The sequence below is a fragment of the Anser cygnoides genome, chromosome 7 (genome assembly GCF_040182565.1).
Source record: "Anser cygnoides isolate HZ-2024a breed goose chromosome 7, Taihu_goose_T2T_genome, whole genome shotgun sequence".
Lineage (NCBI taxonomy): Eukaryota > Metazoa > Chordata > Aves > Anseriformes > Anatidae > Anser > Anser cygnoides.
Genome location: NC_089879.1, coordinates 8671151 through 8688634, shown reverse-complemented (window position 1 = coordinate 8688634; position 17484 = coordinate 8671151). Strand labels below are relative to the sequence as shown.

Sequence of the window (17484 nt, the reverse complement as noted above, 5' to 3'; positions counted from 1 at the left end):
TTTTAATGAGACTCCTTATGCATGAGGTAATCTGCCAGCATGAAGCAAAGGGTCCTGATCCAACACTCAAACAAAGCCCTGATCCCATAAAGACATATTTCTTATCTGAGCTACATGCTCAGAAGTAACCTCATTAAGATCCGTCATACCACGTTAAGTGTCTAAAAGTAAGTTCATACATAACATTTTATCAGTAGTAGCGTTTAGAACAGTTGACAATAAAAATGTTCTGTACTGCCTTATACACAAATAGCCTTTGGTCAGCACCAAACAACTCTACTATTTACTCCTACAGACATGCTTATTTTCCATCTAAGTCCATCTGCTAAAATTGAAAAGCAGATATTGATAGAAATTAATATCTTAATCTCTTTTATGAATCTTATTTGCTGCGTCTCTAAACTCCTGTGAGGTCCCTGTCCCTCCAATTAATTACTCTGAAAAAAATGGATGGCATGGGAAAGGCTGAGAAAGAATTCCCCCTTCATCTCCAGGCAGCTCTCCAGCAGAACCAAGCAGGCATCAAACATCCACGCCATGTCGATGAAATATGAAAGAGGAATGGTGGGGGGTGAAAATGGGAATAGGGCCAGTGGAAATGTTCCCTGGCTTCCCATTCTGTATGTTTCAGGTTTGGTGGAGCAAAACATCTGCAGAGCTGAAATTGCAAGGTATTTCCATCGCTTCCTCAACTCCAGGTAGCCCTGTGAAGACAGCAAATCTAATGCACGTCATAAAGCTTTGCTGAGACCAGGGCTTTCCCCCCAGGTACTAATGCAGCCTTAGCACAGCACTGATGCTAACACAATTAGCGCTCTTCCAGAAATGGATTCTTCGGAGATTGATGCAGACCAGTGCTTCCTACAGCAAGAGCTCCACAGTGCCACGAGGAATTACGCTGACCTACCACCATTTATTATTTATACCCGGGATGGGTGCGACGCTGTAGGAACATGGTGCCAGGCACAGAGTGCTGACAACCCTTCAGCAGTCGCACGCTGCCGCCCATGTGCGCGAGGCTCATTCGGACAGCGGGACGAATCCAGGCAAAGGAAAGCGCTGGTGCACGCCGGGCGGTGTGTAGTACGTGAAGATGCAGAGAAATAAGGGGATGCACAAACAGGGCGTATCCCTGCATTCAGGGGCTTGTTCACACGCCATATATAATTTTCCCAAAGTATTTTTTTCATTTCAGAGACAACCGGGGAGTGGTTTTACTGGTTATTACCGTGCAGATAATTTTAAGGGGGAAAAAAAAAATTTAAAAAAAAAAAGAGAGAGATGCTTACCGGTATTTCAGCTTTGTTATGACAGCGTTCAGAACACGTTTAACTTTACGCCTCCGGTTCCTCCGCGGGCACGGAGTGCCCCGAGGGCTGCGCCCCGCGCCCCGCACCTGCAGCCCCGCAGCCAGCCGCCCAGCCCAGCGCCCAGGGGGGCTCGGCAGCCTCGGGCCCCCCACCCCGGCACCCAGCGCCCCCTCCCCGAGCCCCTTCGCCGCACGGCTCCGCGGCGGCCCCCCGCCCCAAGCCCCCCGGTCCCCCCTCGCCCCCCGCAGACCCACCTCGGGCGGACATGGCCGGGCCGGGCCGGGCCGAGCCGGGCGGGGCCGCGGCGCTCTCCGCGCTGCCTGCGCCTGTGCGGCTGGGCTCGGCTCGCCTTGGATCGGATTGGATCGAGTCGGATCGCCTGGGATCGGGCTGCCGGGGGCAGGGCGGCGGCTGCGGGGCGGAGCGGGGCGGGCGCAGCGCTGCGGGCCCGGAGGGGCAGCGGGCGCCCCCCCCCCCCGGCGGGGCCGGGAGCTCCCCGACACGGCGAACGCTCCCCCCCCCCCCCCCCCCCTCCTTCAGCGCACCGGGAGTCTGCGGGGAAGGGCGGGCCACGGGGACCGCAGCGGTGCGGCCGGATTGAACCGCGAGAGGCGGCTTTGCTCGGGGTCGGCACGGGCGGCAGGCGGGACGCGGGGTGCTGGAGCCGCCAGCACGGCGGTGGCAGCGGGGCTGAGTCACGCTCCTCCGCTCTGCTGTGCCACACGCAGCGCAGCTGCCTGCCAGCAGCAAGCCCCCACGGTTTTCCCGTGAAATAAATACAGGCGGTTATCCAGGAGAGGCGGCGGTGCTCGCATCCCTGTCCGCGGCTGCCCGGCGGCGGTCCCCACCGCAGCGCCGAGGTGCGGCCGGCTGGTGGCTGCCTGGCAGCGCCCTTGTGCTGCTCAGCCCATTGCCAGACAGGCAGCGGCTGTGTATGTGTACGTACACATGTGTGTGTACACCTACGTGTGTGTGTAAGGGAGCAGGGCAGCAGCAGCACAACGGCGAGCACACACGTGCCTTCTCACCAGGTGCTGTACGCGCAGACAATGCGCCGGCACGGCTCTTCCTCCCATATCGCGCTCAGCCAGCAATGGCTTGTAGTCATATGCACCTCTGTTTGCCCGCTGTCACCCGCACTTCAGTTCATACTCCTTAGGTCGTTCAGTCTTCTCGCCCCTTGTTTCTGAGTCCTGCAGCAGCAATGAAATAAATCGCAGGTTCGTCTCTTTCCCACCTCCTGTAGTTGCTCAGCTAACATCCACTCAAAAAAGTTCCCTTCCCCGTCTTCTTTTCTGAAATGAGTAATGTTTTCCACTTGGAACCAACTCAGGTTTTCCTTCTTGTACCAAAAGAGCCAAGGTTTTCCTCATGTAATATAACAGCATTTTGTGTTTTTAATTGAGTCATTTCCTATGCACTTCCTTCAATGAGTTTCTGACTAGCATTAACAAGGGTTCTCCTGCGTGATACGTAATAGATGGCTTAAAAAAAAAAGGTCCAGGAACATGCAGAAATTAGCTTTTTAATGAAGAATTTCCTTTCTTTATGCTGCTAGGAAGTAAAAGGAGAAAGGCATTTGTACCTTGGCTTTCTATAGAACACAAAGAATTTATTCCACTTACTGTGCAACACCTCTGAGGCTGAGCAGTTCAACAGACATGTTGATCAGAGAAAGTTAAAATGGATCAGATACAGAACCCATTTATTAAAATTAGCCCTTTAGTTGGGTTTCCTAAGGAATTGAGGATGACAGAGTTTGATTTTTCTGTCTGTCCAGCAAATTCGCTTCAAGAACTTCAAGATTTGGATATAGAAAATTTCAATTAAAGTTGACTAAAAGGTAGAACTCAGAAATAGTTCAAAAACCTCGCAAGTTTTGTAGTAACTAGGACTAAAGAAGAGAAATTAAAATGAAGGAAAGCTGCAGTGGGAACTCAACAGTTATCAGTTCTGGAAGCCATGTCTTCATCAGCCACAAGTACCAGCCAGGCAATCTGCATGTGTGCAGCTGAATCAGCTTCTGCAACGGCTGTCTCCTGTCCTGCCAATATTTAGGGAATGTGGAAGGGAGCTGAAGAGAAAGGAGAGGGTGGGAAAGGGTGGTACAGAGAGGAGGGGAGACCTCAAACAAGAGCTACTGAGCCCGACAAGATGGACAAACCAATCCAAGAGTTTGCTGCTGCTGCTGCTTCTGTAAGAGACGGTCGTGTACTCTCCTGTGCACTACCTTTTTCCTACTCACCCCAACCCATGTGCTCCTGCTCCCCTCACTGGTCTCACCCCCCAGCAAACCACTTTAGCTCATTAATCAGCAAGGAATTGCTCCCTTTCTTGTGCTGGTGAGTTTTCTGGAAAAGGAAACAGAAATAGAAACAGACTGGAAACAGAATAGAAACAGACTGGAAAAGGAAACAGAAATATAAACAAAAACAAAAACCTAAGGCTCAGATAAACACTGGAGCTTACAGAAGGCGAGTGCAGCAAGAGGTGAGGAAAAACAGGTGAGCATTAGAGAGAAAAGAGATGGTCTTTTCGAGCAGCAGCAAGCTGTTGAGCTGTTCAGTTGACTGAGCCATTTCCTGACTACTTAAGAAGTCCATTAGGAGCAGTGATTGACATAGTTTTATTTCAGGCACCTACCTGAGGTTTCTGAATTAGTCAGCTGAGAAGCAGGATCCTACCTCCTACATTTTCGTATTGACTATACAGACAGCTTAAGCTTCTAACTCAAATTAGACAGAAAAACAAACAAACACACACACACACACTAATGTCAATGTTTTTTAAAGGTATTTGGGCTTTGAGAGATGCAAACAGGCACCTAGGGATTTTGTAGAGATTTTTTCAAAGTACTTCACCAACCAATTTTAGCAGCCAGGTGTTTTCAAATCCCCTATTGGTATATTCAGATGCTTAAATGCCCTTGAAGAACTAAGTATGTTGTTTAAGGTCACAGAGAAAATTATGTCAGAGTAAAGAACAGAATTTGCATCTTTACGGAAAAGCCCTCTAAATACTGGGCTGTATTCTCTGTACAACATACCGTGCTGTCACTTGTGAATATATTCACCTGTGTGAATACATAAAAGATTCTGTTTTTCTAACCATTAAGTAAACAGGGTTTAGACAAACTGAAAACTCTTAAAAGAACGATGTCGTCCAGCTAAGTCAGCGAAGGCTGGATTTATACATTTGAATTGTGAAAACATTAATCATTTTTACCGATGTAACCTAGAGCATTGGAGAAAAAAAGCCTACGAAAAAGCCTCCAAATAAGCCCATTACTAGCTAATCTATAATGCCCTTGCACCAAAATGGCTAAGTACCCTGGAGGAACTTAGGGCACATGGGCCAGAATGAGAAATTCATTTCTGAGGATCAGGTTTGGAAAGATCAGCTAAACGTTGACTAAGATTTACTGCAGAAGAATTTCAGTATCATCTATGTGTGCATCCTTATTGGAAAGATCCCAACAAAGAGCTCAGAGTCTTACTCAGGTTTCATCAGGTTCTCACAGACTCACGTATGAGGTATGAACCACGAATAACAGCTGTGAATCTTGACTCCTAAATCATTTTTCTTCTGATTTTGTATTCAGTGTATGCTTTCAGGAGATACAGAGACAATTACATAAACTGCCTTTGTTGTTAATTATAAATGAGAGTTTTTAGATGTGTGTCAAGCAAGGGCGTTATCTCAATGTGTGCCCTACTTTGCCCTTTATCCTAAAGAATTTGCTGTGGCCAAACACAATTAGATTATGCAATCAGAGCTGATTAAATGTGTAAGCATTTTTACATAGAGTATCTTTTACATTATGCTATCAATGTAAACTGGGACAGATATTTCCTTGGCCAAAGTTCACAGTAGCGAAGATGAGTAACATAGCAAGAATAGCAAAGAATACTATGAATAAACTAGAATCAAAATTTCTCGGCACTCCACATAAAATTTTAGGAATCAGCAGCAAAAATTCACTGATAATTGCAATGACAATAAGCCAAACTCTGAGAAGTGTATACATTCTGCTGTGAACAGCCCTGTTTATGTGGGATAGAAAGTCTGGATGCAAATAAATTCATTATCTAAATCAATGTGAAAGTACATCAGTGAGTAACGTGACAACTGATCATAAGATACACCGATTTCTTCCTGTACTCCTGGAATTCAGACATTGCTGATGCTCTCTTAATTCCTAAAATGCTGTTTTCTTTATCCTTACTTTCTACTCTGACCACTACGTAGCAGGGCCCTCTGGCTGAGGAGTATAGAAGCAGACAGGACTCCCTTCAGCGCACATCAAGATCATTCCTTTATCAGCTGTTGGACACAATTTGATTCGAGAGCCACAAAGTACTGACTCTTTTTCAGGAACTGAAAGCCTTGTCCCTTGTCACTCTATATCAAGATAGCAACCCCTAGTCTCAAACCCGGCACTGATCAGTCCTACAGCTAAAGCACACACCTGTGTGTAGGCACATGCTCTGTGACAAAGCGTCACTGAAATTGTGACGGCTGTTTCACAGGGACTTGGGACACGCTTGGGAGAGAACACACGACAAAACCAGCGAAAGGCACCGTCTCGCTCGTCTTAACGGTACCTTGAACAAATCTCACAATCTTCCTGAAGAAATTTGGAATAAAATAAAAACACTTTTCTGCTGTTAGTACCAGCCAGTACACCCTGGTGAGCGTATCCTGGATATTTTCTTTCTCCTACCCATTGACATGTACCAATAAACGCATCTGGTTGACGTGAGACACAGTCTCAGGCCTAGCTGAATTTTCTGATGTTACCGTATTCTTTCAGCATGCTTTTAAACAAACAAACAAACACAGTTTAATTTAGTCAAGTGTGTGGGGGGTGCTCGCAACTTTTGAATCCGTTTGGGTTTCAGGCTGACGGTGATCCTCCACAGCTCTCATTCGTTTTTTCCACGGACAGTGATGCTGACGGACAGAGATGCCAGCAGGTGACGGAATTCTCCACCTGAGCACGTTGCTGGAGTGAAATACTAGGGCAGGCTGCCCTCTGCAGGCAGTGATCCGGCAGCGGGACGAATTGCTCTGAAACGGCTCGTGGAAATGGATTGATGTTGTGACAAGGTTTTTACAGCTGAACAGAGAATTTCCACGTGCGCTGTACATGCGGTGGTGAATATAACAGGGATTGGCTTCCTGTTGCTGGCCGTTACTGCTGGAGAGGCAGAAGGAAATGCAGACTGCGCTGGTCTGACGGCAGCAGTCGAGCACCCCAGGTATGGATATCAGCTCAGTTTGACACCACCTGCAAATTTCCAGGAGACCCAGCAACTGGAGATAACAGCTTCTGAACACGGAACCTGAGAAACGAAATGGTTGGAAATGCTTCTCTTGACACAAGAGCTGCCAGGCAGGAATCAAGCGCCCTGGCAGTGCTCAAGGATCTAATCAGGAGCGGGTTCCTTTATATTAGGCATATTACAGACACAGGTCTGCTTACTTCAGCATTTCACAACACGAGGACTGAATGTCAAACTAATCCAAAGAGCCCGAGGCAAAAGAACATGGATGAGCAACCGAAACATTTCTGAATGACCTTAGGTCTACTACAGACTTCATTTTCTTTGCTCGTTGTCAGTAGTGCCTCCAGCTCAGTTCCTTAAAGGCCTCATCCAAGTGCAGATGCTCATTCCTACAGGGCTAATGACTCAGAAAGAATTACAAAGGATCGAGCTGAATGTGCTTACTCTGGAAATGTAGTTTGGCACAGAGTACAGCTTCTGAGCACGAAATTCTAACTGGAAGTGTTCAGATGAATCCATCTACTCTCACCAACAAATAAAATAATGCAATGGGGATGTACATGGTCACTCTTCGGAGTTATTCAGGAACCTTGCAAGAATTCAGCTGGGGTTCCCAAAAAGGGCCTGTCTTTTAACACAAGCCTCTCCCTAAATTCATTGGGGTTTAGTTGATGGAGAAATGCAAAGATCATGTGGGATGTGATGGCTGCAGGGATAAACCAATGTCTGAGTAAACTCAGACTAGTCCTGTAGCTTCAAACATCATTTGAGAACCAAACTGGACAAATGAACTGCTAAAATCCAAGTAAACATACAGCAGCTAAGCCCAGAAATAACGTTACTGGTTGGTGTATTAATTCCTTCTACAGAGGGTACACAGGGATATTTTATCTCAAAACAAGATACGAAGATTCTCTCTAAACCTTGTTGCTGTGTTTCTGACAGAAACGTGCAAAACAGATGAAACCAGGTCACTCGTGCCCTCTACTGCTGGACATAGCTTCCTATCAAGTCATGAAATAAACCCACGGGAGTTACTGGTCATTTCCCTGGCTGTAACAAAATAGGTAAATGACAAATGTCCAGGGATTTTCTCCATGGATAGCAAACACTAGAGAGCTTTGTGACACAAATAATTGGGTCTTTCTAGATAATTGTTCTATCAATAATGATTTAAAACTAATCATGAAGCCACTACTGAGTGCCTCACATAATAAATGTTAGACAGTTGCTCCAAAATTAAGACATTTTACAATGCCAATATTTAATATCAAACTCCATGGAAGATTTCAGTTATGCCTCAGGACAAAGATATCTGAACTGATATTCCAACAAAAGCTTAACTCTTAATTGTAGACTAATGTAAAAGAGAGATCTGTTGAAAGTTTCTGAATATGCATAGTAGTGTGCCTGAACTATTTTGCATAGCTCTTATTTACTATCTAGATGACCTTTTGCATATGATCAAACAGATTATCTTGATAAAATTTTAGGGATTAACAGATTATAACCCTAAATCCAAAAATATAAGTAACAATGAAATCTTATTATGCATTAGAAAACAAACACATGCAGTCAGAGCTGATCTAAAAACTACTAAGAAACCTCTTAGCCGAGCCAGGACTAAGCACCTCAATTGTCCCCTGAAGTACATGCGGATTCTAGTGTCTAGACTTTCCTTTCTGCAAGTACACAGACAAATGATTGAGACAGCCAATGTATCACAGCTGGGCTGCTCAGTTCTTTTTTTTTTCCAATATTTTGGGGCAAATTCCACTTTTATTTCTATCACATTCAGACTGTTGCAGTCATTACAGTTGTAATACACCACAAATCTGGAAATTTATTTTTAATCCCTCTGCTCCAGCTTCCAGTACCATATGAACAAGTAAACTCCTGGTCCTGTTAACCTGCAGAATTCAGTGAAATTGGCTAAACTCTAACTGATCACATTTGAGAGCATTTTATCTGGTTTCAGTAATTTATTACATGCTAATGCTTGCAGACACCATATGGCAGAACGTTCATATATTTACTTATAGGGGAAAACTCAGATTATAAGGAGGCTTGCAGTGGAATAGAAACTTATTGGAGGAAAACATGATGTGTTTGGAAAATTCATGTCTCATTTCATCAGTAGTGTGTACTTCTGACCTCCTTGTGGTCTCCTTTATAACCCGTTATGCAAGCTAGAGCTGTGTTGTATAAACAGTGTAACGGAGGCACAAGCATAAGAAATACCCTACTGGGCATGCATATTTGTCCATCCAGCCCAGTATCCTGTCTTCAACAGCTGCAATGAGGGATGGCGTAAAGAGACTCGCAGATGTGACTGGTAAGTGATTAGACAATAGACTAACGACTAGGAGGTTTGTAGCCCATTAGAAGACAAGTGGATGCCTCTACAGAAGAAATAGATGTGCAGAACTGCAACAGGGTGTGCAGGCCAGGGAACATCTGAAATGGGATTTGAAGAAATAGTGCATGAGCTGATTACATGGTGCTATTAGCAAAGCAGCAAGGAGGGAGATGTTACATGCATCTTGAAGCACCAACAACCAGAAAATTCATGATGGAAAATGACAGCTAATAGGAGCGTGTACGATACAACATATACTAAACTGATTAAACTTGGAAGAAACATGGTTTGGACTTCAATCCCTGTGCATGCTATTTGGTATCCAACACAAAAATTGCTTGCTTTCTACCATAAAGCCTGAAATGAGAAGGGTACAGAGATAATTCAAATTTCTCTTTCACCTTCCCCAGAAGCAGAGATCATATCAAGCCTCTACCTTTTCATTCTTTATTTCATGCAAGCAGTCCCTGAAAACATAGATGTCACTCTGGTTATTATAAACACAATAGAATGCAAACATATTCTGCATAGCTCTACCAGCATGTTTTCATTTTTGGCTGCAAAGCTGTACCTTCCAAATCCTGAAACTCTCTGACGCAAAAGTCCAGACTGCAGGAAGTACTTTTGTAATGTAGACAAATATATCCATTAGAGACTGCCTGATGCCATCAATCTAAAGAGCACAGAGATTTCCAGATAGAAAGGCTAGCACATTATCTCGCTGTCTCACTCCACTTAAATTGATTTAATCTTGACAATTTCATTAATTTGCAAGAGGGAGAAGTTAGTTCCCAAAAGCTTCATCAATTAAAATAGCCTCACTTTCAAGAAGCGTATTAACTGACATTCAAGCAAAACACTAACGTATTGCATGCAGCACCCACAAATAAAATCCTACTTTAAAAACAAACAAAAAACAACAGCAGAGCTCTACACTTAATGAGTATTAAAACAGTAATATTTGTGTTTATTTCAGTGGAAAGAGCATCAGGCATAAGCAAGTGAGGTTGTTGTATACAACATGGCACTGGTAGCCTGTCCATAACTGACTCATCTCCAATTGAATCACTTCCAGAGAACAAGAAGTATCCAAACAGAATGTAACCCCAGCAGAGTTCTTTTGCACTGATATTGGCGAACTCATTTCGCCATTAGTTCTCCAGTGATTTGCATAGAAATACTGGTCTGTGAGTATTTGTATAATATTCCCAGCAGTGAGAAATACCTCCATATACCTAAGAATTTTGAGACTTCTTTAGAAAAGCATAAAAAAAAACCCACCATATTTACAATTTGCAACATATATATGCACCATTGACTGGATTCTGCACTACAAATTCAAGCTCAATATATTAGTAAAGTAAACGCAGGGTTATTTGCAGTGATTCAATTTATGTTTAATAGGCCTTGGGATAATCATGCAATTGTGGTGTTTTCTTTGTTTTCCTTACCGCAAGGCATTTCATATTGAGGAGTCCTAATAAGAAGTCACCTTTACAACCAAAAACTGAATGCCAAGCACACTGAAATGTTTTGTTTAAAACAAAACAAACAAAAAACCCAACCCTGTTTTTATGTACATCTGGCATTCTTAGAATAATAAGAGGCCCTTAAGCATTAAAAAACCATTGTCTCACCATCTGTGAAGAGGTGACTTGTGATTTCATAAATTGTGAACTACACTTAGTAATACGCCCAGTTATAAAACTGTCAGTTTTTATATCTTCGTAATACTTTACTGTTTCTTCATTCATTTTGCTTCCCAGAGACACCCAAAAAACATTTTTGCAAAAACAAATGGGTTGCAAAGAGCATTTGAAATTACCATGTTCTCTTAGACACCTTAATCAAGCATAAGTGCCTTAAATCCACATTTTCTTCACAAACTATGCAGGCTCCAAATAGGGAATCTATAATGAGAGAATGGGAGGGCCACCAGTGACATGGTAAACATCCCCACATATATGGGAGAAAAGCATCCCCACATATATGGGAGAAAAGCTATACCACTACTCAGTCCCCTTTCTGACAACATATTTGCATTCAAACCTACAACTCATCATTTATTTTCTTTAATGAAAGCAGAGCTTAATCCTGCAATATAAACCACATAAGCAGGGTGGATGTATCCTCTGAACCGTACTTACAGTATTAAAATGCTAATACATACATATAATAAAATTAATAATAATAAATATCAGGCATAATCAGTGTGTATTGCAAAACCATAGCAAATACCACTTAAATGCATCTAGGTTTGCCTCCTACAGTATTCTTAAAAAATCTAAGAAAACTTTTTATCTTATATCGTACAGTATAAAAACCTTCCTAATGCAACACACATCTAGTTGCTAATTACCTAAACACAGAGATAGGACAGACATTTCATCATACGACTGCTCACATAGAAAACTTATATTTCCTAAGAGTATCTACAGAATATAACTTGACAAACCCACAATAAGCAAAATTGTTTAAAAAACATAATTACCTTCTAAAATTATGTTATGCGATACATATAGATTTTGAGAAGGAAATAGCTAGCTCTGGTCCTTAGCCACTTCAGCAAAGGTGTTCACGTACAAATAGTATTTATACAGTGCTTGGACTGCATCTCTCCGGGCCTGCAAAGTAGTAACAACAATTAGTACAGCAGAATCATTAGTAAAACTTCATCACAAAATCGGTCATAGACAAACTTCACAAATGACACAATACAAAATACAGCACCTACATAGTAGTTTTGTGTCGTCTTGTGATTCATCTCTCTTTACTTACTCCTAACATATGAAAACTGGTGTTTGTTAGTCTCCAGAAATTAATGGGAAAGTTTTTCCCCATTTGGAATGACAGGTGCCAGCCACGTCACCTTCCCAACATTTCATTCTGCTCCCCCAGTACCAAACCAGTCCTTTTCCCCTACTTCCATTTGGCCAGTGCCCAGACACTATCCTGTGAGCTCTAGCTGTTCCCAAACCATCACACTGCCCACCCGCTGCTCGTGTAACCTCTGCCTGCCTACCTTACCTCTGCTTTTCCTGCAGCAAGGGAAAATGGGAAGGGGGGTCTTTTTTCTCTTAAGTATTGGGCTTGGAAGCGAAGTAAAGCTCCCTTGGTCTTGTTCAAAGGGAGGAGGATGCGTACCATCAGTATTCTGGGGGGGAAAAAAAAAAAAAAAAAAAAGCAGCAGTGAAACAGGTAAGATACACGGTGCCCCAAGCCCTTTCACAGCAGCTCTACAAGCACCCCAGTTGGCCAGGACCACGCCACCAGCCCAACCCAGCCTCTCTCCCTGCAGCAGCCAGACCCCACTGACTTTCTGTGCTGCAGCGTGGGGGCATTTCACCGCCTCCCTGGGGTCTGAGCGGTGCCAGACCCCAACTGGCCCTGAAAACACCAAAAACCGCGTGGGGCCACCTACGGGGGGACGAGAAGGGAGACCTGCCCGCACCCCGTGGGGGCTCCCTACCCCGGTGCCAGCGCCCGGGGCCCACGGAGCGCGGCTCCCCGCGGGCAGGGAGGGCGGCGGAGCGGGTGGCGGCCCCTGCAGGCGGCGGCGGGGCGGGCACCCGGAGCCCCGGCAGCCCGGCGGTGTCAGTGCCACGGTGTCGGCCGCCGAGCGAGCAAGGCAGAGCCTGGCCCCGTCCCCGCGGCCGGGCCCCCGCATGCAGCCCTCACCCTGGAGCGGCGGCGGCGGATCGAGGAGCTCTCGCGGGCGTCCCGGCAGCGGCTGCTGCAGTCGCGGGACAGGATGTTCTCCAAGTTCACCTCCATCCTGCAGCACGCCGTGGAGGCGGTAAGGCCGCCGGCGGGCCCTGCCACGCAACGCCGGGGATCCGAGCGGGGCCTAGCGGCCGGCCGGGCCGCCACGGGGACGGGCGGGGCGGGGGGGCCCGGCTCGGCCCGGCTCGGCTCGGTTCAGCCCGGCCCGGCTCAGCCCGGCCCGGCTCCCTCCTTCCCCGCCGTGGCCCCGCCGCTCCCGGCTCGCCCCCGCCGCGGGGCAGGGAAGCCGGGGCCGAGCTGCCCGGGCAGGGCAGGGCAGGGCCGGTCCCTGCCCCCGGCTCGGAGCCCCGGGGGGCTCCCGGAGGGTTCCCGGGGGGGCCGGGGGGCAGCCAGGGCTGGCAGCGGGGTCCGTCCTGCCGGGCCTTTGCGTCCCGCTCCCGGTGATAGCCAGGGAGGCCCTTGCTTGTAATTGTGTTTTCAACGAAGCAGAATAAAAGGAGGAAAATTCAGGAAACTTCTCGGGGTTCTGTTGTTGTTGTTGTTGTTGTCGTGGCTTGTGAACCAGCTCCGGTGCTTTTGTGCGGCATAGTCCCTTCCGAAAAGCGCCTTTTCGTTGCCGGTGCCTTTTTTAATTGGGTGGGACGGGAAAGCAAGGTGAGGTGCCCCGTGGTGCTGTGCGCTTGGTTAAACCTCGTCGTGGAGCCCAAAACGTCTGTGCCCACGGTTGGGCTGGGGAGAAGGAAGCAGCAGGGCCCCTTTGTGGGGCTGCCGTTGCGGTAGGCCGCGTTTGGCTGCCTGCTCCCGAAGGCTGGTTTACTGCTTACAGCATTTATGTTACTTGGTATTCACTGGGCTGGGGGCCTGCGAGTAACGTCTTCGGTGTTCAGCACCGGCTTTCGCAGCGGGCCAAGACGTCTTCAAGGCTGAGTTTGAAGAGATGTGTCTTTGGTTAGGTGTCAAAAGCTGGAGGTGAAATACTGCTGGAGCAGACACAGAAAGTGCTGAAGGGAAATTCAGAACGGTTGGAAAAAGAAGAGCCTCCGTGGCAAATCTTGTCTCATGTGGGGCGCACCTTTGTGCATTAATGTGTTCCTCAGTGCCGCAAATACTTAAGCATCTGCCTAGCTTTATGTGTGCCCGTAGTTCTACAGTCTGCGGCAGGACTGTTCAGGTGTTAAAATTAAGCATGTATTAATTGCACTGATTAATGGGGTCTCCATCCTAGTTTGCTCTGTTGGTGGCAGAGAGCAACTGGAAAGAAATGTAAAGATGGAAGTACTTATTTGAAAACTCTGTATGATCACATACAGTCACCTTCAGCAGATAGTGCTTTCATTGGAAGACATACAGAAATTCGTGGCTGCCTAACTAACTAAATCTTGTTATAGTGAACTGTGCCACTTTTTGAATAGGAAAGGATGACTAAGTGAGGCTAGAGTGGAGGAAGAGTTATTCTTTCAGGCTTAATGATTCAACTTGTAAAAGTTATTCCTAGAAGAATCTTTACATCATTGATGGTGCACCAAAAGAAACAAAGAGAACTGCATTTATGTAAGATCCATACAATACTAGGAAAAATCAGGAAGCTGAATGGAAAAATAGTAGGGACTAGACTACCTTTTTTAATTTATGGAAAAAAAACACACAGGCTGGTAAACATCACTTTGTGAATGGCCTCGTGAAGCAACTTTCTACGTGTCATTGCTCAATGGTGTTGTCCCTTTTAGAATTGGATCCTTCTGCTGTGGTGGACCTCCTGATAATAGATACCGTGCTAAGTTGTGTTTGCAGAGTTGTGACAAATATCGAGCATCACGTGTTAGGAATGAAAGATGGGATCACAAAAGCAAGAAGACAGTAAGAACGCTTTTTTGCTTTACGTAGGAAGTTTGATCCAGCAATTCAAACACAGAGCAAAGAAACAGAACCTTTAACCAGTTTTGGGGCTGACTCTGCTTCAACTCTGAGTATTGGCCACAAAGCTGTTAACTAAAATGTAAATTCTCAAAGGTTTTGGGTGCTTGCCTCCTGGAAGAGTTCAGCTGTGGCTGAACAGTTTTCAGCCGAGTTGGATGCTTAAATACACTTGAAGAAGTGCCGGGGTTCAGCTTTCATTGGTACGAGCACTTTCAGTCAGAGTTGTTCAGGTAGCCCTTTTCCCCTGTGATTTCTCCTGCATATCACTCACTGCTCCTCTCCTGCCTCACTCAGGGTCCAGAGGCCTACAGACGTTAGACACGTATTTAAATAGTAAGAGTTGCTTTTTATTAGATAATAGTTGTTATCTTACCCTGAGTGTGCTATCTCTCCAAACTATGACAAGGCATTCCGAAGGTTGGCAGTGTAATGTGCATCGAGCATTAACTTCTCGCTTGTTGTGAGTGTACTGCTCTTTAATCGACTACCTTTGTGACAGGACTGTGATGAGGCATAAGTCAGGGAGCAGTTGCTTTTTATTAAGGCTTTTTTATCTCAAAACTTTCAGTCTTTTCTCCCCGAATTGTCCAAGTGTGGGGTAGCTCTGTATTCCTGTTTGTCATTACAGCTGAATCCTAATTGTTGCCACCTTTTATCACATCTCAGTCCTGACACTTAGGTATTTTTGCTTTTTTTTGGACTTCTGTGCAGCGTCTGGATGAGTAAGCACCATCGTGGTATTGTCCTGGCAATAAATTGGGTTAGGTGGGTTGGTGAGAACAGTGGAGGGGACTGAGGTCTTTGTTCTGCTGCCTTTCTTCAGGGCAGAATAGAAGTGTTGTTACTTAGCGGGGTTACTGTTAGTGAATCTGTGACAGTTTCTGTATGCCTTCTCGCCAAGATGTTTTCTTTTTGCTGTTTATTGGTACGCTTCTATCCCCAGAGTATTCCAGGAGTTTTAAATTCTCAGTGAGGTACAAAATACAGTGTACAATAATAAAGCTGCAAGTTAGGCTTCTTTTTTTTTTTTTTCCCCCTCTTATCTCGTGTTCTTCACTTTTGTTTCCGTAGAGCAAACAGCTTGTCTGTAAAGGGGTCACTCGGTTTTCAAAGGACTTTTGTTTGTGTTGGATTGGATTTGGTCCTTCATGAGATGTTTTGTCTTAACAGTGAACTTGAAAGGATGTGTTTGAGCTCTGTATCTTAAGCAGGAAAATTATGATTTGGGTTGTTTTGAATTTTGCATCTTTCTGTCAAACAACATTGTTTGTTTCACTCTGTTGGTCACTTGCTACAGATTACTCCAAAACCATTAGCTGCACAACTACTCAGAACAAGATTTATTCTTCTTTATTCTTCTTGAGCCCACTTTATTTGATGTAATGAGCTCACATTACTGATTGTTTTAACATTGTGCTACTGGTAACAAATTATAATGACAAAATTTAATGCACTTGCAGGCATGTGCGGTCTTAATTTTGTACTTGAAAGCAGTGGCCATTATAAACTCTGTGCTTTCATCAACTGAGAAAATAAAGTAAACCTGCCAGCGTTAGTCTTTTTTTTTGGATTTTCCCTCAGGGCAAATATTCAGGCTAGTGAGATCGAAGAAAAACATCGAGTGACTGCTGTACTTTTCCGTGTTTCAGTCAGGGGAGTGTGTGTGCACTTGTACGCACTTCCCCTTTGCTTCTCTTTGACCCAGCTTCCGCTTTCCCTTTACCCTCCCATCTGACCAGCCAGAAGCTGTTACTCGTTTATACGCTGTTTGCTTGACTGTGTGGACTTGTCCAAAAGGTACTGAGGGATATCACCAACCTCTCTTGTTCCCACCCTTTCAATATTGAATTACACTCTTGAAAAGCGTATGTGAAAAATACGGCAATGATTTTTAAATGCACAAAGAAGTTGCTATTAAAACTGAATATTTATAGGTTTCATCGTTCTTGACTTTATTGTTTTTTTTTCCTGCCTAGACACTAATTCTGTATAGTTTTGAAAGCTACCTGGAATTGTGCTTTGGACAGATTTTATAACTGAAAGACTGAAGCTCTGGTCAAAGATCTATAGTTCTTCTGAGAACAGCACTTTCTCTGGAAGGAGTGGGGTTTGATCTTTACTAATGTATTGTCACCAGAACGATAGGGCAGCGTGTGCTAAGTTTAGCTGGTAAATGAGAACACTCATTCACTCGCTCCCAGGAAGCTGGACTGCTGGAGTTGGGGACCAGATGGAACAGCTAATCGGTGCCTGCTCTAAGGGGCTGCTTTTCAGTAGCGTTCAGTGAGTTTTGGCGATTTTCATATACCAACACCCACACTGCAATCTTTAAGAAGTTTTTTCCACAGAGGAGGAGGACTTTAAATTGAGATTAGGAATGGAATCGAGAGCTCATAATTAGTAAGGACATAAGCATCTACATCAAAGTGAACTAATATAACTGCAATAAGTAACTGCACTTTTAAAGTAATTCTTTAAAATTAGAGAAATAGCAGTAATCAAAGGCCTTCATAATCAATTTTGTTTTGCGTCAGAAACTTGCATACAAATATGCATACTTTTAGGAAAGAATGATTACTCAGATTAGCAACTGTATCATATTCCATCTCAGCTGGTAGCGAATAATTCCTCCTAGAGCAGAAACGACAACTTCGTACTGGAATTACCTGACTTAGTAAAGTTAAAGCATGTCAACCAAGTGTTAGGGAGCTTACAGTTTTCCAGTGCTTTCCAGTGTTGGGCTTTGTCTGTGTATAGTTGAAATCTTAGTTTTTGTCTTTACCTCGGTTTTGTATCTGAGTAACTGAGATGAGAGTTCTTTTTCCTTTTTTTCCCTTTTCCCTTTTCCCTTTTCCCTTTTCCTTTTTCCTTTTTCCTTTTTCCCTTT

The 17484-nt window shown here is 44.9% G+C and overlaps 2 protein-coding genes and 1 non-coding gene across 6 annotated transcripts in view; 1 reads left to right on the top strand and 2 right to left on the bottom strand.

The window, feature by feature from the left end:
- ABLIM1 (actin binding LIM protein 1) overlaps window positions 1-1767 on the bottom strand; it is a 192048-nt gene extending 190281 nt beyond the window's left edge. Inside the window, exon 1 of the mRNA XM_067000417.1 lies at window positions 1565-1767. Within this exon, the coding sequence (XP_066856518.1) occupies window positions 1565-1577 (13 nt within the window). The 5' untranslated portion in view covers window positions 1578-1767. The remainder of the gene's footprint in view (window positions 1-1564) is intronic.
- Window positions 1768-6661: 4894 nt separating this feature from the next.
- On the bottom strand, window positions 6662-12488 carry LOC106031907 (uncharacterized). 3 transcript variants are annotated; one of them, XR_010832772.1, is made up of 4 exons: window positions 12379-12488; window positions 11985-12111; window positions 9529-11581; window positions 6662-9055 (listed from the first exon to the last, which is right to left on the bottom strand). It is a non-coding gene; the product is annotated as an uncharacterized protein (transcript). The 3 variants fall into 3 exon arrangements; XR_001204519.3 differs by lacking the exon at window positions 6662-9055 and having other exon boundaries at window positions 9066-10867; window positions 11449-11581; XR_010832771.1 differs by lacking the exon at window positions 6662-9055 and having other exon boundaries at window positions 9066-11581.
- An 84-nt stretch (window positions 12489-12572) lies between these two features.
- Window positions 12573-17484, top strand: part of FHIP2A (FHF complex subunit HOOK interacting protein 2A) — a 36142-nt gene continuing 31230 nt past the window's right edge. For both annotated transcript variants that reach the window (XM_048060497.2, XM_067000409.1), the window contains exon 1: window positions 12573-12753. In XM_048060497.2, coding sequence (XP_047916454.1) covers window positions 12709-12753 — 45 coding nt within the window. In that variant the 5' untranslated portion in view covers window positions 12573-12708. The remainder of the gene's footprint in view (window positions 12754-17484) is intronic.